Raw genomic sequence first — 24,366 nt, forward strand, 5'->3', positions numbered from 1 at the left:
TCTGTGCATTTGCATGCACTCTTGCGTTTTCTAAAATACAGTGTTGGTTACATAAGCATATTTGTTAGTGGATTTGGGTTGCTTAAGACCTTCAAATTAGCTGTTAAGAATTCGAAATGAGTATGAATACTAGAGTTACTTTCACATATTTATTTTTCCCTATCTAATGCTGTTTACTAACTGCATGCTTTCCCAGTACAACTCCCCTCATAACTATTAATCCAGAATGGCTGTTTATTTTGGATCTTAAGGACTTCCAGTACACCATTGTGATGTAATATTCCACTAAAGTGGTAATTGCCTAACATTAAGAGAACCTCTTATCTGTTAAAGTATGGGATTGTGCTTTGTGCACCATCATTTATAGTCATGAAAGTTTTTACTGCAGTAAGTGATTCGATTCAACTTAAGTTTTAAATGGATAGTCAGTCTTAGAACGAAAATTATTCTTTAACCAGAAAATGTTTAGTGTTATTTCAACCGTAGACTTTCTGCATACGTGCTGATGAACTGATAATCAATAAATAACTATATGTTCAAGAGAATTACATGCAAATACGTCCACTTTTTCGTGAAAATGGTTTGGTAGCTGAAAAAAACAAGGCTAATAAACATCTGCACCAAGCTGTATGATGCATATTGTTGCTTTCTTTACAGGCTCAAATGTTTACCTCAGACGAGAACTTATTGCTTGGGGCGATAGTGTCAAGCTGCGTTATGGGGAAAAAAAGGAGGACTGCCCTTACCTCTGGGAACACATGAAGAAGTACACTGAGATTACTGCCAAATATTTCCATGGAGTGCGCCTTGACAACTGCCACTCAACTCCCATTCATGTAGCTGAGGTACAGAATGATATCCTATTATAATGATGATTTAAACCATATAGCCTTCCTCTGGACACTATTTCGTAATCAGTTTAAAATTCTATTCACTCAACATGAAATTCTTAACAACTTACCCGATAGAGTGATTTTCTTATTTGCGTATGGTCAAATCTGAGTATATCTTGGTCTTTATGAATTTCTTTTTGAACTGTAGCTTTGTAGTTCATTCTGCAAAAAAAGATAATTCCTTGCAGATGCAACCAGTCATTAATTAATACATTTGATAGAGACTTCTATCTGCAGATTTCTTGCCTTTGAATTTCCTCGATGCAATAACTTTTGCCTGAGCAATAGCCCTGCGCATGCCATCTGGTGGCTCCATTTGGTTCCCGTGTGGCATCATCAGCGTCGTTGGTGCTAGATGTGACATTCTGGTCACCTTTATAGTCACCACCTAGGTGTGAAGACGCCAGTTCTATTCTTTCTGCGCCATTTAGCGTATATCCGGAGAGAGCTACCACACTGTCATTTTTTGAGAGGCTTTTGTCGAAAGAATTTTGAGCATTTTCGAAAGTGTGTTGAGGATGTCTTCCAGAAAAGATTGATTCAAGCTGTGTGGCGCCTGTCACCATGCCATGTTAGTTATAGACCCTAACCTTGTCTGCCTATGGTTTCTCAAGCGTGACCATGATTCGAAGTCGGATTCTGAGTACTGGGCAATGGTGTCAGTGGCTTTGAGGGAGTAGACGCCATCCTGCACCACTCCTCGGAACTCACGGTCCCAGTCGAGGAGAAGGTTTGGGGACTGCTCCAGGATCCCCAAATCCTCTTCCTCTCACTGGAGGTCCTTGGGGCACTCAGATAAGAGGCACAAGAAGAATAAGAAATCTAAACGGACTTCACCTCGTCCATCATCCAACACAACGAGTTAGGAAGATGGGTTTTTCAGGCACGGTTCCACGGAATCGATGCCAGGTACGACTCTGCACCACCCTCCATTTCTGGGAGCTTGAGTGACCCCAGCTCAAGTAAAAGACTTCTATGAGGCTATGCACTGTGTATTCGATCGGGGCTAACCCTCTGGAGCGCATTCGGGCCCTGAAGGGGTCAGAGGAGGCCCCATCTCATTCTGCATCAGTGGCTTCGACCTCTGCTCTGATGGGATCTCATGGATGCAAATCTGGATCTGGATATGCATCCGCGCTGGTCGTACCCACGCACCTGCTCCAGCACCGATCCTGATGCCGATGCTTCCTGTGCCACTAGCCCCATTCTGATCCCAGACGATCTGGAGCTGGATATAGGGCCTGATTACAACGTTGGCGGAGGGGGTTAATCCATCCCAAATGTGACGGATATCCCCCCCACCGTATTACGAGTTCAGTAGGCTATAATGGACTCGTAATACGGCGGGCGGGAAATCCGTCTCATTTGGGACGGATTAACCCCCTCCGCCAAAGTTGTAATCAGGCCCATAGTGTCTACCAGATAATGCGTTTCCAAAGGTAAGTAACATGTTCACCAGCATCCCCTCTTGTTGTTGCAATGTAGGCCATTATGGTGAGATATCAATACTTGAACCTTCCAGGAGCCACATTAAGCTAAAGGCTTTCACTAAGACCCAAAAAGCTGTGAAAACAAAATTACTGTATCATCATAAATATTTATAGTTCTGTTGTGCGCTCATCAGCAGTGCAACGTTTCTCAAATTTGTTTCTTCATCAAATGCATTTACATTAGTATATCTAGTATCCTATGCATAACTAGATACTTCAAATATAAAATGTTTTGCAAATTATGTATCCTCTTTATGCTATCAAGACACACATCTTTACACCATTTTGCAGTAAGTTTCTCCCAGAATTACTGCTTGTTCCCTAGCTCATACATGATGTCAAATGACGTTTGAAACTAAGCAGCATCTTGAATAGAATTAACATACAAAGGTTAAACTATCACACCTTCCTCGCAGTAAAAAATATTTGTTTTCCTTAGCCTCAGTGGTAAAGTGCATGATGAAATGGGTTCATTTTGTGTCAAGGAAAATTACATAAGGAACCGATTCCGATCCATACTGTTTTATTATGCTGCACATAATACCTTTAATATTTACCTGAAAACATAATGTTCTATGACGTGTCGCTGTCATTACACATGCTCTGAATACCCCTGCCATCTAGTGTTGGGTCCGGAGTCGTGCAAGTTATTTTTCTTCAAAGAAGTCTTTCCAGTCACAAGATTGAGTAACTCCTCCTCTTGGGGATATTGCGCATGGGCACTGACTTCATTGTTAGATTGTTTTCTCTTCGCCGTTGGGTTTAGACATGTGTACCTTCGCTCCGTGCCACTACTCTGTTTGCTACACTTCTTCAGCTTTTTACTGTCCTTGACGGTATCGTTTTGGATCGTGCCTTTCCATACTTGCACTTCTAAGAAAATGTATCGGTTCGGGTTCCTTCCACCGACTGCTCCTCGGGGCAGCGCCTGTTCATGCCTACCATTCAAGGTATCTCCAGCTCCATTGAAAATGCATTTCTGGTGATGGAAGGCACACTTTTCAGGTTCTGCCTGCATTGTTGCACGAAATATCCACACACTGACTTTCACCTTGGGTGCAATTTTTGCCTTTCACCTGACTACAAGGAAGCTGACTGCGACTCCTGTAAATCGTTTTGATCCAAGAAGACCCTTCTGGTTTGTAGGGCTTGTCAGCTCAAAATGTTGCAGTAGGTCACAGATGACACTCCTGACCTCTTCGGCGAAGAGCACACCCAGGAAGAGCCAACTGCAGAAGATGGAGAGGCCTTCTCGATCGAGGATTCCTCTGGCTCCAACATCAAGGTAGACATAGAGATGCAGGAAGTTCCATCTGCCCAGCACATGAGTACTGTGGCCCCTGCACCAACACACAAGCCGGCCAAGAAATCTGTGGTTTCCCCACTACCCCTATTAGAGGTTGCCTGACCACCACTGCATTCTGGCCATGGTCGGATCCGAAAAACAGCTGCAGATGCCCGGCCCTTGGCTAAGCGCCGAAGATTGCCACCAAGGCCAAGCCTTCGGCATCAACTACGTTCTCCTTGGAACGAGAACATGTTTCGGCACTAGTACTACCTTAGGTACTGACCTGGCAGTCAACTCCATCTCCCTTGGTGCCGATGAAGAATCAACATTTGAAATCGAAATACAGGGTACCGAAACTTTAGGAGCCAAAAAACCCTAAAACATCTTCCGCTTCCACATCCCCTCTCAACCCCAGTCTTGAGATACTGGACATTCGCCAGTGGAAGAATCAGATACAAGTTGGGACTGGCTGCATTATTGCTACCTATTTCTCTCCTCCACCTCCAAAGAGGAAATTGACTTTTGAGGAGGCACTTGAAATACCCCTTCCTCCCAGGAAGAAAACAAAGGACAAGGCCACTAGCCCTGCCTACCATCCTCCTCCTACACCACCACCACCTCCACCCCCCTCATTCTCCTCTTCCATTATCACCAACACTTGATACACTGGATATCTCACCTCAGGGGTCACCACAGTCAGACAACGTTGGGTTAGCTGGGCCACTAGGAGAGCTTGTCCCATGAGACATGTATGATACAGATCCCACTAAACCAAATGACCCAGATGTGTACCCAGCTAACCCTTCCCCTCCTGAAGATGCAGCCTCTTACCAAGACATAATTGCGAGAGCGGCAGCTTTCCACAATGTTGAATTACATAAAGACTCCATTGAACAAGATTTTCTTTTTAACACGCTAGCCTCTACCCACAAAGAGACACAGTATCTGCCAATGGTACCTGGCATGATGAGACCTGCAGATGACATCTTCAAAGACCCAGCTAAAACCAGGGTTGTCACCCCTAGAGTGGGCAAAATATAAAGCAGCGCTGTCAGACCCTTTATTCATTTGGAGTCAAGTACCACCAGACTCCATTATAACGATCACTATACGCAAAATGGCTAATAGTCAGGCTACTGGAGATATCCCTCCTCCCGAAAAGGAAAGTAAGTGAATAGATGCTGATGGGAAGAGGATTACTGTGCAGGCTGCCTTTTTTTCTTCTTTTTACCATTCTTGTTATTGCAAGTGTTTTTCCATTTACTCCCTCCCTACACACAAACACACACAGAGTAAAGAACATAATTACCTTAATCATGCAAAACAAATAAGCAGATCCTTCAAATTACATTATCACCCAGTATGGCGACAAGCTTAAATCAGTTATACATAAACATCCCATTATGTCATAAAAATGTACATGAAATCAATTTTCTAGCAGCTTTCTGATATTCAGAGATTTATGGAAGGCCAAACGTCAACCCATCATTAGCGGTATAGGTAAGCCAGTTACACTATATACATTGATGTTGATCTGTGCCTAATTACAGCCTGGACAATATGGTGAGCAGTCCTTTGCTAAACCCCACATGACGCTTCTTGACTTACTCAATTTTGCTGTACTATAATCCAATCTATAAGAGGAGCCCATATCAGTTTTCCTCTCTTCCTAGCTTTCCTCCCCTTACAAGAATATAGCGAGATTTCGAGGTTGTAAGTTGCCAAAAGACGCACAAGCCACTGCTGGAAGGCTGCCAACCATTGGCATATTGTCAATTCACAGGCCCTGTTGGCCCGTTATGATAGAGCTCATTGGGACGAGATGGAGGAACTTTGACAGTACCTCGAGGAAGAACATAAGAAGAGCGGTCAACAAATTAGTACAGAGAGACAGGCCATTACTAATAATTTCATTTGCTGCATCTTCAAAGCTACGCCTACTGCAGCTAGAGGGATCTACAAGTGTTTCTTCTAAGGCGACATGCTTGGTTGAGGTGCTCAGATTTTAAGCAGGAAGTCCAACAGGTAGTCTTAAACATGCCCTTTGATAAAGAACACCTCTTTGGCCCGCAGATAGACACTACCCTGGAAAAAAAAGAAAAAAGACACAGACACAGCCAAAGCAATGGAAGCGTTGCAGGCTTCCACTCCCAGGGTCTCTTTTCGTTGTCACAGCTACAAGGGTACATATAAATTCACCTCCACGGAGGCCAACATCTCACAACCGAAACAGCCCGAGACTTCCTACACCAAGAGATATTACAGAGGCTCCTTCACAGGAAATAATAACAAGGGTAGGGACAAAGGGGGCACCCGCCACGGAATAACACCCACGGCAAAACAGTGACTACCCTACCCTATCCTACCCCCTGACCACACAACACCTGTCTGGGGCAGACTACAATTTTTTCACCTAGTCTGGGATACCCTCACCACAGACAAATGGGTATTAGTTGTTATCCAACATGGCTATTGTCTGGAGCCCATTACCACACTGCCAAACATACCACCACACACACACAGCTTATCACATGAACATCAAACCCTTCTCAAGCAGAAAGTCCAAGCTCTTCTTCGCAAAGGGGCCATAGAACCTGTAGGAAAGTGCCACTGTTGGCATAGTTACCCCCCACTTTTTGCCTAGTGTTGATCCAACTTTGATTGAAAGTGTGCTGGGATCCTGCTAACCAGGCCCCAGCACCAGTGTTTTTTCCCCAAATCTGTACCTTTGTTTCCACAATTGGCACAACCCTGGCACACAGTTAAGTCCCTTGTAAAAGGTACCCATGGTACCAAGGGCCCTGTGGCCAGGGAAGGTCCCCAAGGGGTGCAGCATGTATTATGCCACCAAGGGGACCGCTCACCAAGCACATGTACACTGTCTGTGCAGCCTGTGTGTACTGGTGGGGAGAAAAAGGCAAAGCTGACAGGGTGCCATGCCCACAAACCACTGCCTGTGGCATAGGTAAGACACCCCTCTAGTAGGCCTTACAGCCCTAAGTCAAGGTGAACTATGCCACAGGTGTGATTATAGCTGCATGAGCAATATGCCCCTACAGTGTATAAGTCCATTCTTATACATTGTAAGTGCAGTGTAGAAATATTGAGTTTATGGTCTGGGTGTTTGTCATGACGCACTCCACAGTTCCATAATGGCTTCACTGAATACTGGGAAGTTTGATATCAAACTTCTCAGCACAATAAACCCCCACTGAAGCCAGTGTGGGATTTATTGAAAAATGCACACAGAGGGCATCCTAGAGACGCCCCCTGTATGTTAACCAAACTGCTCGTGTATGACTGACCGGTCTGTACCAGCTTTCCACTTTCAGACAAGTTTCTGACCACATGGGGTGAGAGCCTTTGTGCTCTCGGTGGCCAGAAACAAAGCCTGTCCTGGGTGGAGGTGCTTCACACTTCCTCCCTACGGGAACTGTAACACCTGGTGGTGAGCCTCAAAGGCTGAAGCCTCGGATTACAGCACCCCCAGGGCACTCCAGCTAGTAGAGTTGGCCCGTTTCCGGACATAGCCCTGCTTTTAGTGCAAAGTCTGGCAGGACAATTAGGGAAAACAGGTAGGAGTGACCACTCCAGCTAGGACCACCCCTAAGGGGTCCAGATCTGGAGTGGCCCCCTCCCTGCAGAATCCTCCATCTTGGTTTGGAGGACAGGGACCAATAGGATTAGGTTTGTGCCCCCTTCCCAAAGGGAGTGGGCACAATGAGGGTGTAGCCATCCTCATGTACAGTAGCCATTGGCTACTGCCCTCTGACTCCTAAAACGCCCCTATATCTAGGAGTTAAGGGCCTCCCTTAACCCAGCTCATTAGATTCCTGGTGACCTAACAAGAAGACTGACTGCTTAGCTGAAACCCCCAGCAGAGAAGAAGGACGACGACAACTGATTTGGCCCCAGCCCTACCGACCTGTCTCCTGCTTCGAAGAACCTGCAAAAGAACAGCAACGCATCCAGCGGGACCAGTGACCTCTGCCAAACTCCAGAGGACTGCCCTGCTCCCAAAAGTACTAAGAACTCCCGTGGACAGCGACCCTGTCCAAGAAGAACCAAACAACCAAGCACTCCAACCTCACTCCGAATGCGTGAGTCCTAACCACTCTACACCCTACGCCCACGGCCTGTGTCCAGGTGGCCCAACCAGCTAGCGAGGATCCCCAGGTGATTCTGAGCAAGTCTCCACCCCTCCACTACGACGCCTGCAGAGGGAACCCCAAGGACACCCATGACTGCGAAAGCTCCAGAAGAAGATATCTGATGCTTAAAGACCCACTGCGCCTGCAGCCCCCAGGCCTTGGAGAAACCGACCTCCAGTGCAGCAACGTTCAACAGGAGGCCCTCCCTCCCTGTCCAGCCTGTGGTTTGCCCGAGACAACCCCCTGGATCTCATTGCAGCCTCTGAGTGACCCCCGGGGCCTCCTCATAGAGAATCATTGGAGACCTGACATTGTGTTTGCTCCTTGCACCCGGCCACCCCAGTGCGGTGCCGCTGAGGGTGTATGTTAGGTGCCTACTTGTGGCCCCCTCAGTGCTCCTCTAAAACCCCCCAGGTCTGCCCTCTGAAGTCACGGATACTTATCTGCCTGCAGATCTAAAGCCGAGTGTCTCCAGTCTCCATAAGAGCCCATGTTAATTTTAGCTACACTTTGACCTCTGCACCCGGCCGGCCCCGTGTTGCTGGTGGTGGGTGTTTGGGGTTAACTTGAACCGCAACCTGTGGATTTCCTAACCCCCGGAGACTGGAACTGTAAGTGTTGTACTTACCTTTAAAACAAATGAACTTTTCTTCCCCCCCCAGAAACTGTTCCTGAAAATTGCAGTGTCTATTTTTAAAACAGATTATTGCCAGTATTTCAAAAACTGTATGACTTATCGATTTTAAACAAGGTACTGTTGATACCTCTGTGAAATACGAATCTATTTAAGTACTTACCTGCAACTTGAATCTTGTGGTTCTAAAAATGAATTGAGAAAAAAACATTTTTGCTAAAAAAAAAAACATTGGTCTGTAGTTAAGTAATTGAGTATGTGCTTCTTCTATTGTCTGTGAGTGTACAACAAATGCTCAGCACTACTCTCTGATAAGCCTAAGGGCTCGACCCCACTACCATAAAAGAGAGCATTAGTATTATCTACTTTAGCCTCTGTTATGCCTCTGGTGAACCCCTGGACTCTGTGCACACTTAGGGGGTTATTACAACTTTGGAGGAGGTGTTAATCCATCCCAAAAGTGACGGTAAAGTGACGGATATACCACCGGCCGTATTACGAGTTCCATAGGATATAATGGACTCGTAATACGGCTGGTGGTATATCCGTCACTTTACAGTCACTTTTGGGACGGATTAACACCTCCTCCAAAGTTGTAATAACCCCCTATATCTCATTTTGATATAATCTATACAGATCCAGCTTCCTACAGCACCCATTCCACTTCAACAGCAAGGTTCAGGGGTATACTTCCTATACTTCCTAATCCCCAAAAAGGACAGGTCTCTAAGATCAGTCTTAAATTTCAAGCCTCTAAACAAGCACATCCTGTCAGAACACTTCGATATGGCTCCTTACAGGACGTCATTCTACTTCTCCAACAGGGCGACGATATGACAACACTAGACCTAAAGGACGCCTACTTCCACATACCATTACACCCTGCTCACCGCAAATATGTAGGATTTGACATAGCAGGCAAACATTATCAGTTCAAAGTTTTTCCATTCGTGGTGACTAACGCAACTTGAGTATTCGCAAAATGCCTGGGTCTGGTCGCGGCACATCTGCGAAGTCAAAGTATTCACGCAATCCCCTACCTAGACAATTGGCTTATCAAATTACGCATCAGCAGTGCCAACAACACACTCAATGTGAAAATGACAGTAGATCTACTTCACAGCCTATGGTTTACTATCAACATCCCCAAGCCTCACCGCCAACCTGTACAAATTCAACCTTACTTAGGAGCAATCCTAAAAACACAATTAATATTAGCCTACCCCAATCCCGCTCGGATTCAAAACCTTCAGGCAACATTGCCTCAGTTACAAAGAAACCAGACACTCACAGTGAGGATGGTTATGCGTCTGTTTGGAATGATGGCTTCCTCCATCATTGCCATAGTTCCCCATGCAAGATTACATATGTGTCTACTGCTGCAATGTCTAGCTTGTCATTGGTCTCAGTCACACAGTCAACTGTAGGATCTAGAGTTGATAGACCACTACACTCGCCATTCTCTGCAATGGTAGACCACCAACAATCTGTTGAAAGGGTGGCCTTTTCTGGACCCTGTTCTCCACATCTTTTTCACCACAGACGCATCACAGATGGGATAGGGTGCTCACCTACAAGCCCTCACAGTACAGTGTCTTTGGCATGCTAGCCATTAATCTCTCCTCATCAGCTACCTAGAACTTCAAGCTGTCTACCTAATACTGAAAGCTTTCCTACCTCACCTGCCTCACAAGGTTGTCCTGGTCTGGATGGACAATATAACAGCCATACATTACCTACAAAAAAAGAGGGAAACACGGTCTTCACAACTATCACAGCTGTCTCAGACCATCTGAAAGTGGGCTCTATCTCACCACATTAACCTGTTAGGGGAATGGCTTCTAGGAACAGACAGCGACTTTCCAGACCTGCTTAGTAGGATGCAGCAACAAATCCACAAATGGGAACTTCACCCACAAGTCCTCTTACCATACCCCCAAATGTGGGGGTTCCCTTAGATCGACCCTTTCGCCACAGCAGAAAATGCCAAATGCCCAAACGTAGCCTCCAAGTACCAATACCCATTTTCAAAGGGCATCATCCTTTGGATGAGTTGGTCAAAGATTTGCCTTTGAGTTTCTGCCTCTCCCACTTCTTCCCTTCCTGGCTCAGGGACTCAAGCAAACATCTCTTACAATGATCCTGGTAGCTCCCACATGGGTGTGCCAACCTTGGTTCACAACACTCCTAGACCTCTGTATTTCCACACAAGAAGGTCCCCAACAGGCCGGACCTTGTCACTCAAAATCAAGGACAAATCAGACACCCAGCCCGGAAAATTCTCAAACTAGCAATTTGGATCACGAGGTCATGGAGTTTGGCTATCTAAGCCTACCACCAGAATGTGTGGATTTTCTTAAGGAGGCACATAGACCCACCTCTAGAGCCTTTTATGCAGCAAAATGGAAGAGTTTTGTTTGCTACTGTCATTCCAAACAAATTAATCCTCTGAAAGCCATGGTGAGTCTGCTACCTGCTTCACTTACAAAAGGCAAATTTAGCATTCACTTACAAACGATTACACCCTGCTGCAATAGCTGTCTATCTTCAAAATAGTCAGCACCTTTTGCTTTTTAAAATTTCAGTCATCAAAGCCTTCATGGATTGACTCAAAAAGGCAATTCCACCAAGGGTTCCTCCAACACACTCCTGGAACCTTAACATCATTCTTACCAGACTCATGTGTCCCCCATTTTGAGCCTCTACACTTGTGCCCCCTTCAGTCTCTTTCTTGGAAAGTGGCATTTTTAGTTGCCATTACCTCACTCAGGCTGTTTAGTGAGCTTCAGGCTTTAACCTTAGAAGAACCCTTCTTCCAGATACATAGAGACAAAGTGGTTCTTTGCACCAATCATAAATTCCTCCCTAAGTTAGTCTCACAATTTCACCTCAATCAATCCTTTGAGCTACCAGTTTTTTGTCCCTCAACCAGATTCAGTCGCTGAAAGAGCTCTTCATATCTTAGATATCAAAAGGGCACTCATATTCTACATAGATAGAACGAAATCCTTCTGAAAATCTAAACAACTCTTTGTTGCTTTTTCTCCACCTCCTAAAGGCAACCTTATATACAAATCGGGCATAGCCAGATGGATAGTCAAATGCATTTAAACATGATACCTTATGGCCAAAAGACCCTTACCTGTTTCTCTCAGAGCACATTCCACTCGCAACAAGGGAGCAACCATGGCCTTTATTGAAAACATCTCCATAGCTGACATTTGGAAGGAGGCGTCAGGATCCACATCACACATCTTCACCAAACACTACTATGTGTATGTTCTAGCACACCAACAAGCCACTGTAGGACAGGCAGTGCTACGTACACTTTTCCAAACCACTGCAACTCCCACAGGCTAGCCATCACATTTATTTTTACAGGTTTAACACTGCATGTGTTTCTATATCCACACATCCCATAGAACGAAATATGTTACTTACCCTGTAAGCATCTGTTCCTAACATGTAGTGCTGTAGATTCACATGAGCCCTCTCTCCTCCCTGGACGCCTCTGGCCGTCGCAGTTGCATTGTACATTTACATTTAGCATAGTCATCACAGTTCTTACATATACTTTAAACTCCGTTCTCACCCATCTGTGGGAAAACAATCTAACAATGGAGTCAATGCCCATGTACAATAGTACCAAGAGGAGGGAGTCTCTCAGCCTTGACACTCGAAAGACTTTGTTGAAAAACAACTTGCACAACTCCTGACCTAACACTAGACAGCAGAAGTATGCCCAGCATGTGAATCTACAGCACTGCATGCCACAAACTGATGCTTACAAGATAAGTAATATATTCTATTACTTTCCCCCAAGTTTCTGGGGTATCATTGATGAATGTGCAACACAGATGAAGTCTGGTCTTTTAGAGTCTAAACAAATGGGTACTTGCTGGCCTGTGTTGTACCATGTGATCACCATAGGTCGTATTATAAGCATATATCTTTGCACACAGATGCTGTCCATATTGCAAGATACAAAATTGTGTCATTTCAAACCCATGATTCGAGAAGTCAAATATTTGCTGCCTTTGATTACATAGACCAAATCAGATGCAGCAACTAATCAATTTAAACAGAAGGGGAATGGGAGCATTCTGCCTTACATCACAGCAGAGTTCACCCCTTTGCATTGCTGTAAATGCAGCACAAAGTTTGCGCTTACTTGAATATTAACTGTTCTTTTTTCCCCCAGAGTTTGTGCAGCTAATGCTGTACATCTCTAGATACATAATATTACTTTGTACTCCATTTACCACAAATCAAAGGAGCAAGATGTGATGTGAGGCAGTGTGATCCCAACCCCCTTCTGTTTAAAAAGGCTCCCTTGAGCCAGCGAGCTGACAAGCCTTTGGAGATGCACCTGTGCGTCAGTGAGAGGTACTGAGACCTGAGAGGACTGTGGCAGCATTCTCACCAACCCTCATGAAGTATGTTTTTGATCTCTACTGATAAAGTATCAAATCCAGAAACCTGTGTCTAGAGATGTACAGCACTATCTGCTCCAACTCTGAGGAAAAACTACAAAACTTCAGCTAATATTTAAGTAAGCACAATCTTTGTACTGCATTTACCACAATGCAAAGGGGTGAGCTGTGGTGTGAGGCAGTGTGCTTCCATCCCCCAACCGTAATCAGTTTGTTTAGGCATACCCTCGGGGCACCAAGGTCGAGAAGGTCCAACTGGATAGTACCATTGTAAGTGTCACCTGCTGAAAACAGGGTATGTAAAATTAGTGATTCATGAGCACACAGTTTCAGTTACATTTTTTTTTTACAACGCTCGTGTGACATTTTGCCTCAAATATTTATCAGAAAACATAATATTCTTGTCCACCAAACTTATGACATATCACATATGAATGAACAACACATATGAACTCTGACGTTATAATCACTAAACAAATGAGGTACGTGTATTTGTCATGTGAGTGTCTTAGGTTATAATAATTACGCCACAAATGCACCTGCAGGTTATTTCAGTGGTTAAGTATAAATGATCTAAAACGTGTGAGGTGAAGCAAACGATTCTGGGAGTCATTTTTTGTCTCTTTGCTAACAGAGAAGAGTACCGTAAAAATCGAATAAAACAACCAGAATTAAGATTTTCATTAATGCCCCGGGGCAACACAGTCAAACAGGTCAAAGTAAATAGTCCCAGTAAAAGTGTAAGCTGCTGAAAATAGGGTATTGAAAAGAATTAAGTTAATAAAGATAAAGCTGTCAGAACCATGCAAGGAGGAAACCCACACCAAAGGAGGTACAGCAGTCACTTGAAAGCACTGTTAGCGTCTTGACTTGTTGATACACAGTATCAAACCACCATCGTTTGTTAAGCTGCTCTGGGGCCTCATGTGGGTATTGTGGATTCACTTCTCATTTTCATCAATACGTTTTCTGTACTGTGAAAGTCTTTCATCGTGCTTTGTTATATTGTGCGTTATCCTGAATGCTTCTTGTCAAACGTTGCTGTTAATCTCAGCTCTAAAAAACATCTGTCTATATTACGGTGTAATGTATCTGATGGGTATCAACCTGATAATATTATATTTAAAGCTTCAATGTTATTGATTCTTCCAGTATGCAAACAAATTTTGAGGGCTTTTTTCTGATCATTAAGAAATCTATTGCAATCTGTAGGAGATGCTGGCTGCAGCCAGGTCAGTCAGACCTAATCTTTATGTGATAGCTGAACTCTTCACGGGCAGTGAGTACATCGACAATGTCTTTGTCAACCGCCTGGGAATTACCAGCCTGATTAGAGGTACTTCATGCGCCCTAAAGTAATGCCGAAATGTGATTGTTTTGCTATTTAATGTTTGTACTTTGAAACTAACTGGATGTTTGTATCTTTTCTTTTGCACCCTCTGTTCTATGCAAACGCCTTGTAAACCTCAACCATTTCCTTTCCCACCACTGTATCTGCTCTGAATCTCATCTTAATGTGTTTTCTTTTGGCTGCATTTTCATGCTTTTTCTTTGTTTTGCTTTGTTTGCTGTTCTGTTTTTGCATTGCAATTCCCTTTCCTGCACAACTCATGCCTAGCTTTGCATCCTTCCCTTTTGCTCTCTCCTGCTTCCTCTGTTTTTCACCTCCTTGGCTGTGCCTGCTGCAGTACATGCTGGATACGGCTAGAAAATTGCGGACAGATTTGTATGTAGTGGCTGAGCTGTTTACTGGAAGTGAGGAGTTGGACAATATCTTTGTGACTAGGCTGGGCATAAGCTCCCTAATTCGAGGTAGGCATGCTGTGGTGTTTAATTTATTCTAAATAATTAAAGTACTGAGTGTACGTAACTGAGGATGTAACCTGAACAGTAATTTGCTGCATGACAAGTAATTGATCATTTAATTTTAAATTCATAATTATGTTTATTACATTCACAAGTTAATAGAAATATATACTAACATATTTGTTTCTGAAATGAACGGATATCTCCATTTTCCTAAACCATAAGAATATCTGTAAAAGGGAACACAACTTCAGAACTTTAAGTTTAATTTGCTTGATGTACAGTATGCATCATTTCCTTTGCCCATTAAAAATGGTTTACACCCACAAGACTGGGACTCAGTAACAGTCTTTACATTTCAGTGATTCTGCATTAATTAAATTCTTTCAGATATGGTGGTCTGAACTAACTTCTCTGCTGGCTTTCCACAGTTGATTGTATGCAGGAAATGGGGACAACATGTGAGGATTAATTCTCAATACAGTGCCTTCTGCTCCCAGTGTATCCTTAAACCCCTAATACTGTTAGAGATAACTTACCTTTTGTTTGAACAGGTGTTAAAATGGGAATTACAAATTAACAGTTGCTTCAGTTTGTCTTTTATTCTGATGCAAGTTTGTACAGTTGAGCTGCTTAGTTTTAAATTACTTTGTAGATTGTCTCTTTAGTGCACTTTATTATATGGAAATAATGCATTGAAAACACACCCATGCTTTGAGACTAGGTTCCTGTGTTACTAACCACCCACTGTGCTCGAACTCTGAGTTTCCTAATGTGTACAAAGTTATTTTTAGACCAGTACAGTTAGGTGATGGAAAAGAAAATTGGGCTTGCTGGAGAATTTTAGGAACATCCGAAAGAAGATGATAATGGATTTAAACTGTCTTCTCATAGTATACATGAGGCCCACAATAGATGTGGAATTAAATTATAATTTGGCTGGTGAGGTTTTGGGACACCCAAAAAACTTGCAGTGTTTGTTTTCCCAGTATATCTTTTTTGGCAGGAGAAATGTCCTGCAAAAAAGGTTTCCTGAAACCTTTTGTTTGACGCATGCTGTGCATACTCCTGCCACCTGGTATTGGGCCTGGATGTATGCAGGTTGTTTTCCTTTGAAGAGGTCTTTCGAGTCACAAGGATCAGTGACTCCTCCTCCTCTCTCTGGTAATGCACATAGACATCAGCTCCATTGCTGGATTGTCGTCTTTCCGCCATCGGGGTACGGACATGTGCTCCCGTTCGTCAGTACTCTATTCAGTTCCCATGATAACTCCTAACCATCTGTATTGTTATTCAAGCGCATATCCTGTTCTTCATTCCGTATTTTGGGGAAGAATCCATCTGTGCCGGGGTATTCTGGAATCTATCTAAGCCCCACATGGACCTCGCCCTTCAGGGCCTTTTTCTTGGGCCTTCTAATCATTCTATGCAGCGTTGGGAGGGTGATGGAATTAATGCCTTTTAGATATTGTCCTCTGTGCCCTTAAAAATATCATGGATCCACCTCCATCAGGTCTGTAACCTTTGCCTTTCGCCCAAGCACAACATGCTCACTTGCAACACTTGCCACTCCTTCAGATCGAAGAGAATCCTCCCTGAACGTCTGGCACAATGCTTGAAGATATCGTGGAGGAGCTCTGAAAAACCGGCGGACCTTTTCGGCACAAAAGAGCTTCCAGAATACCACACAAAGGAGTCTGCAGCCATTGAGGAGGCACCAACCATCAACTTCGACCACAATGCTGAGCTCCAGCTCAGTGCTGAAAAAGCACAGCCAAATAAATGGGCTCAGCACCAACCGCAACTGGCTCTACATTGAGCAAATCATTGGTGTCAAAACTATTGGCACTGAAATCGTCAGTGCTGAAACCGGCATCGGCATCAAAGCCTTTGGCACCTAATTAAACTGCCGCCACGGGCAGTGATGAAACAATCGAGCCACTCCTCCATTGGCTTCAAGAAGAGATCAATGCTTAAACATTTGGCAATTACTCCTCAAATGAACAAGATCATCTCCCGGCCACCTAGGGCTGCCACACATCAACCGAAAAGGCAGCTTCCTTTCCAGGAAGCACTGGATGAAGCCCCAGTTTCTAAATTTAGGAAGAAAACGGACAAGACCATCAGCTTATTACCTGCTTCTTCATCACCAACACAGGCTACACAGGTCCCACACTCCCTGCATTCATTACTTGGGGACCATCTTTCTTACATGCCACAAGGGTCACCACTTCCATACCATGACGATTCAGAGGGTGGAGGCTCAAGCCCCTTTTTCCCAACAACCAGACCCCTGGGACACTTATGATGCTGAGCACCCAGCAGATACCGACCCTGACCTTTACCCAGCTCGGCCATCCCCCTCGGAGTATTTTTCAGCATATCGAGAGCTCCTTAGCAGTGTAGACTTATCACGAACTTCCCCTTCATTCTGGTCCTATAGAAGAGGATTATTTATTTGAGATGCTGTCCCTCACACAACGCACTACACAATACCTCTTCCTCTTATTATCCTCCTTACATTCGAGGTCAGCTTCCCCCAGACTCTCTTGTCGCCCATATGGGTAGGAAGAGAGCTATTTCCTAAACAACAGGATAATCCTCCCTGCCAGACAGAGTACGAGAATAGAGGCCACGGGAAAAAGAGTATCAGTGCAGTCCGCTAACCACTGGTGTATTGCCAGTTCTGTAGGTCTCTTGTGTAGATACGACAGAGGCACTTGGGTTGAAATGGAGGAACTCCTTAAGGATTTCCCTGAGTAACACAGAAAAAGAGGGCATAAGTTAGTTACTGAAGGGAAATTCATTTCCAGCACCATCATAGGACCTACCCATGACACTGCCGACACTGCTGCTCGGGGCATCCTTCTTAAATGCGATACATGGCTACACATATCAGGTTTTAAACCTGAGGTTCAGCAGAACTTGTTGGCTCTCTTTTGTGATGGACATCATCTTTTTAGGCCTCAGGTGGGCCAAAAACTCGAAACAATGAAGAAAAATACTGAAACCACAAAGGTAGGTGCACTTCAAATGCTCACTTTCTGCAGTTCCTTTTGCCACGCACCCTTCAGTGGAGGCTCCAAACAGGTATCCCATGAAACCTCCACAGCATACATTCACCCACATGCCCTGCCACCCTCATGTAGATGTTATTTCAGAGGCTCCTATAAGGTAAATCATTCAAGAGGTGGAGATAAAGGTCTCTCCCCAAAGACTGCCTCTGCCACAGCTACCAAACCCTGACCTACCCTTCATGTCCCCCGATCACACGTCAGCTGTTGGGGGCTGTTTACTACTGTTCTTCCCCATTTGGCAAAGTATCACCTCCGACCAGTGGGTGCTGGACATCATACAGCATGTTTATTGTCTGGAGCTACCACACCCCCTACAATTTCACCTCGGCAAGAGACTCTCAGCAGAACACATAAAACTACTCAGAAAAAAGGTGCAATTGCTCCTTCTGAAAGGCACCATAGAAGCAGTACCACCTCCGCAACAGGGATCAGGCATGTATTCTCTGTACTTTTTAATTCCCAAAAAAGATGGTTCCCTCAGGCCCTTTGTGGCCCTAAGGACCCTAAACAAATTAATTCGCTCAGAACATTTCCATATGGCCAACCTCCAGGATGTCACACCTCTTCTCTAGCAGGGCAACTTAATGACAACTCTCGATCTAAAAGACGTGTATTTTCACATACCTATACATTCAGCACATCGAGGTTACATAAATTTTATGGTCAACAACAAACACTATCAGTTCAACATTCTCTCCTTTGGGGTTACTGCAGCTCCCCAAGTGTTCACAAAGTCCCTTGTGGTAGTAGTCGCACACCTACAAAGACAGAGCATTCATGTCTTTCCTTATCTGGATAATTGGCTCATCAAGAGTTTCACCCGCCAGCTATGCCACGAAAACACTCAGACCACTATACATCTCCTACGCAACTTGGGATTCGCATTCAGCAACTCAAAATCCCAACCTCAAGGCCCGCAGATTTAGCCATACTTAGGGGCAATTCTCAACTCAGAAGGTGAGTTGGCCTGCCCTAATGCACAAGAATACAGTCTTTTCAGACACCCCTTCTGCAATTTTAGCCAGACTGTCAGGTTACAGCCAGAACAGATGCACACCTCCTGGGCATGATGGCTCCCTGCATGACTGAACATACGTCCATTGCAGGAATGCCTTGCGCAACAATGGGCTCCAGCGGAGGGTCATAGGATAGATCTAGTGTTGGTCAGCTGCCAGACTTGTCACTCTCTCCTGTGACAAAAACGTTTGCAGGGGCACGCTTTTCTCAATGCAATTCTGCAGGTGACCATCATAATGGATGGCTTCCTCTTCTAATTGGAGCACATTTGCCAACTTTGACCATCCAGTACGATTGGGAACCCAAACACTAGGGCTGAACAATTATTTAGAACTCCTAGCAGTTCACTGAGCATTAAAACTTTCTTTTGTCACAGAGTGGCCAAAGTTGTCATAGTTCGCACGGTCAACACCACGGCCATGTTCTACCATCAAAACAGGAGGGAGCTTTGTCTCAACAATTCTTTCACCTCGACCAAAAATTTGGTGTTGCGCTGTTGTCATAAAGTACATTTGCTGGTGGAGCCCCTCCAAGGGTGGGCAACAACTTTGCCGACCTCCTACGCAGGACTCGACAACAAGTCACAAGTGGGAACTTCACGTGCAAGTTCTCCACAGTCCAAAGGCAATGCACTAGGTAAATGGTCAGGGATATTTGCCTACATTTTTCCTCCTCTACACCTGTTTCCATTTGTGGTTCAGAGGTTAAGGCAGACATCCCTCACCTTCATTCTAGTAGCACCTCCTTGTGCCCACCAACCATGGTTCATGACACTTCTAGAACTATTGGTAGTTCCTCACAAGAGACTCGTGATCTAGCTGAACCTTCTCCTGCAGAACCACGGAGAAATAAGGCAACCAGACCTCAAGTCTCTCAACCTTGTGATTTGGCTCCTTAGATATGTCAAACAACCATCCGAATGCATGACCATTCTCAAGGAACGTAGACCTACTACACGTGCATGCTGCTTGGCCAAATGGAAACGTTTTGTCCACTACTGTCACTGCAAACAAATTAACCCTCTCACACCCACAGTACAAGACATTGTCTGTTAGCTGCTACATCTGCAAAATTGTGGACTGACATTTACTTCTATCAGCCACCACCTAGCCGCTATGGCGGCTTACCTACAGAATAGAGAATATCTACCCCTTTCCAAAATGCCAGTTATCAAAGCTTTTATACAATGCTTAAAAACAGTAACCTCTCCCCAAACTCCACCAACTCCCTCATGGAACCCTAACATCATCCTCACCAAACTTAGCGGTCCTCCTTTTGAGCCTCTCCACTCTTGCCCACTCTACTTTCTTTCATGGAAGGTGGCTTTTCTAGTTGCTCCAGGCATTAACCCTAGAAGAACCTTTCTTTCAGGTGCATAGAGACAGAGTAAAAAATTCCTTCCTAAGGTGGTTTCGCAATTCCACCTGAACCGATCAATAGAACTTTGTGTAGTCTTTCCTCAGTAAGACTTGGTAGTAAAAAAGGCTATTCAGATCCTAGACATCAAAAGAACCCTCATGTCCTACATAGATAGGACAAAACATTTCAGAAAGACTCTGCAACTATTTGTCACTTTTTCGAGCCTTCACAAAGGAAAGGCCCTCTCCAAGTCGGGTATTGCCAGGTGCATTGACAAATGTACACAAACCTGCTATGCTAAAGCAAAGAGAACCTTATCTGTCCCTTTAAAGGGCCACTTCACTCACCAAAAGAGAGCTTCTATGGCCATCCTAGGGAACATTCCAAAAGCTGACATATGAAGAGCAGCTACTTGGTCCATACCACACACCTTCACAAAATATTACTGTGTGGATGTGCTAGCCCAGCAGCATTCCAGAGTTGGCCAGGCAGTACTCCGTACACTTTTTCAATCTACTGCCACACCCACAGGTTAGCCTCTGCTTTAGGGAAGACTGCTTTACAGTATATGCACAGCATGTGTATCTACAGCCACAGATGCCTTGAACAGAAAATATTATTTACCCAGCAGACATCTATTTGCAGCATGTAGCGCTCTAGAGTCACATATGCCTACATTCTCCCCAGACTCCTGTGGCCATTGCTGTAATCTTTCTATTCTTTCCTACTTTACTCTTTCGCATGGACATCAAACTCCACATTGCTTTGCAAATCACTCCATCCTCGCCCTCCTTAAGGCAGAAAACAATCTAACAATGGAGTCGATGCTCACACACATTACCAGCAAGAAGAGGAGTTACCGAACCTTATGATTCAAAAGACGTCTTCGAAGATAGACATTTGCACACATCTGGGCCCAACTCCAGATGGCAGGAGTATGCACAGCATGTGAACCTACAGCACTGCATGCCTTGCGCAGATGTCTACAGGATAAGTAACATTTTCCTACTGCTTCTGCAAGCAAAAGGCAAAATCTGCTGCTCAAAAAGGTTTGACCAGTAATTTCCTCTGTGAGGCCTGCTAAGTATGATATATATCAACTTCTAATTTTATCCATCTCCTCTGCAATTCTAGCTTCCCTCAGGGTTATCATATTTGTTCCCCACACTAAAGTGCAGTAAAAGACTGAAACCACTGTTACCATTACTGAAGCTAAGGGTGTTAAATGTAGATATAAAATTGGCCTGTCCCACGTAAGATTTAACGGATTACCATTCACAATGTAAATAAATTTAGTTTAGCTTCACTGTTGTATGCATGTATTGGTATCATATGTAGAGTCCCAAATAATCTTGTGTGGCATGGCTCTCTCATTCCTAAATCTATGTCATTTTTGTATGATAAGCACCTTTACAGCCATGTTGGGAACTTTGAATAATGTGAAAGGTATCATATTGTCTTTTACCACGCTCCACCTTAATTGGCTAAACGGGTTCTGTTATCTCAGCTTTGACCTCAGATTGAAATAGTAAGATGTTGGCCCAACACTTTCTGTCTCGTTTCTCTCCCCTAACTGCCAGCAGGAGGCTTAAATGCATCTCTTACAACTCCCTGACTTAATGTGCTCCTTCATTTAGAAATTGGATTGCATAACATGTGAGAGGTGTTAAATGTAGACAGATTAGTCACCAAAAGTAGTTTGATACCAATTTCCACAGTTGAGGAGCATTACTTTAAAAATAAAACAAATAACTCCCAAAAGTTGTATTTATTAATTGGATCTTGGGGGATATCTTTCCCAATCTTGATAGGAGCTCCTCCTCTGCATAAGTCATAATTGTGTTGATTATGGTGGCAACAACAAAAAACCAACATCATAGTCTTTTTTTAAAAAAGAACTACCATGAAAAGCAAGCGGAAAATGTGTAAAATGGAGGGGCCATTAGCAGAAGCAGCCTTCGGAAGAGGTGAATAAAACAAAGTTTGGTTGAAGGAAAGGGTTGACCAAAGTTAAAAGCATCAATTAGCCTTTCGGTAGTAGGAGGGAGCTGGTGGGAGATAAGCTATAGATGGGAAATAAGGGTGAAAGTTAAGAATGGGAGGATTAAAATATTGACGGGCTGTAGAAGGTATTTAATAACTTAATGGATAATGAGACTGCTAGGCTATGATGGATCTCTGCTACTAGTTTTCAATATAAATGAATAAGACTTACCTTTTTTTTCTATGTATGTAGAAATGTGTTCAGAATTTGGCTGAATCTGCGTAATATTCTTTGTGTTAAACTTACAATTAACCAGTAGAAAGTACATACAGAATGGCAAAGGTATGGGAGAGCAAGAGAAATGCCACGTTACGGGGGAAATCTATAGCAACAAAGTAAGGAAGATGACAAATCAGAACAAAATTCTCAATTGAAAGTATGAGATTCAATAACAGTAAGGATTTGGAAGACTGACAGAGGCAGCCAAGGAAGGCTCCTTTCTAAAGAAATCTAAAGTTGATCCTTCATAAATAAAATGTTGCTGCAGAATACAAATAGGTTTTATCCCCAGGGACACAGTGAAACTCTGTGCCGATTAAATATCAATTTTCATGGTAAGAGTTATTCCCTGGTTATTGTCAAGTTAATCCAGTCTGTGGGTAAATTCCACTGGTTGAAGGCCAAGACTCAAATGTTGAAAAAGAAATGTTAGTATTTTCTTCAGAACCATATTTCTGCTTGCTTTTCTTTGATCAAAGATTATTTGGTAACCAGGTATCTAGAACAGCTACACATTAAAATTGTATTTGTACCCTATCATATTTGCTGCAGCAGCTTTAATAGAATGCGATTTGGTGTTATGATTAATTTACATGTGTTTATATTATTTTACTGTTTTTCCTTAGATGACTGTGTATTTTGCAAAAATATGCAATTGTTGTTTGTTAATATGTTTTATTATTGTGTGTCATGCTCCACAGAGGCGATGAGTGCCTACAACAGCCATGAAGAGGGACGACTGGTTTATCGCTATGGAGGAGAACCGGTCGGGTCTTTTGTTCAGCCCTGCCTCAGGCCTTTAGTTCCAGGCATTGCACATGCCCTGTTTATGGATGTAACGCATGACAATGAAAGTCCAATTTTGGTAAGACATAATAAATTAGATCATATTGCTGTTCATTTCTAGTGAAATATTGTCTCTTCTGGGGAGCCCTTGTATGTAAATGACCTAAAAGGTAGGTTGACTAGCAAATCACTTACTACACAGTGTCTTTAACAAAGTAGTAGAGCACTTGTAATCAAATCAACAGGAACTTATGATCCACAGTTCTAGACTCATAATCTAAGTTTCTAAATTCTTACCTCAGTATGTTTTTATAATTAACATATTTTTTCAGGAAAAGAATATAGCGTAGGAAATAAAGTCTGAGAATTAAGTGGCAACATTAAAAAAAACATTTTACATTATCACCATTCAGTTATTAGAATCTGCCTGTTTACACTGAAATGCTGATTGCGTAATTGAGTGCAGTGGGTATTTTTCCTGGAAACAGCTTTGACCTCCCTGATGGAGTAAAAAAAAAATCTCTATGGTGGTTTAGAAGAAGTGGTGTCACAATTGTGATTCCTTTAGATTGAGCCCCAAAATTAAGGTTGGTTTATTGGACCCTGATATAAAATAAACCTGATGCTCGGGGAGATTTCGCACAGGCACTCGGGGACACTTTGATTACTGTACAAAATTGTTGTGATTTCATTGATGGTTTGCCCATTAAAGACACCTTTGGAAATCGTTCCTGGTGGATCGCCCTTAAATGGTTAGACCGTTTGAGATTTCCTTTGGCATCAGGGCCACCAAATGGCTGTTCTCGATAGCAGCGCTGCCAAAGATCCTACCATTACAAAGACTTGTCATCAGGAATGTCACCAAGAGGGTGGTGGACACAACAGCTGTCTCCTTACCAGTCCTATGAATCTGCGCCTTATCTTGTAATAATGATTGAGCTCTGACATAGTATGTTGGGCCATAATGTAGGTGAGTTGCAAACCTTCTAGTCTCTCCCTAAGTAAACCTCATTGTTTTGACAGTCCTACCCTTGTAAAGTAAATTATGCAAAAGGGAATTTTCATTGTTTAAAGGTAGTAAACAGACTTCAGTTCCCTGGGAAATCGGCAGTAAACTAAAGCTTTTCACCTATATATATTGATTGTTAACTATTGTCTTCTCTAGTACT

General features: G+C 43.6%; 1 protein-coding gene across 3 annotated transcripts in view; it reads left to right on the forward strand.

Annotated features, from left to right (window-relative positions):
- AGL (amylo-alpha-1, 6-glucosidase, 4-alpha-glucanotransferase) overlaps positions 1–24,366 on the forward strand; it is a 419,432-nt gene that overhangs the window by 124,429 nt on the left and 270,637 nt on the right. For 2 of the 3 annotated variants that reach the window (XM_069232148.1, XM_069232149.1), the window contains exons 12-14: positions 658–845; positions 14,578–14,701; positions 23,113–23,276. In XM_069232148.1, the coding sequence (XP_069088249.1) occupies positions 658–845; positions 14,578–14,701; positions 23,113–23,276 (476 nt within the window). Of the gene's footprint in view, positions 1–657; positions 846–14,101; positions 14,226–14,577; positions 14,702–23,112; positions 23,277–24,366 lie in introns of all 3 variants that reach the window. The other variant, XM_069232150.1, reaches the window with a different exon arrangement.

Source organism: Pleurodeles waltl, chromosome 4_2 (genome assembly GCF_031143425.1).
Source record: "Pleurodeles waltl isolate 20211129_DDA chromosome 4_2, aPleWal1.hap1.20221129, whole genome shotgun sequence".
Classification (NCBI taxonomy): Eukaryota; Metazoa; Chordata; class Amphibia; order Caudata; family Salamandridae; genus Pleurodeles; species Pleurodeles waltl.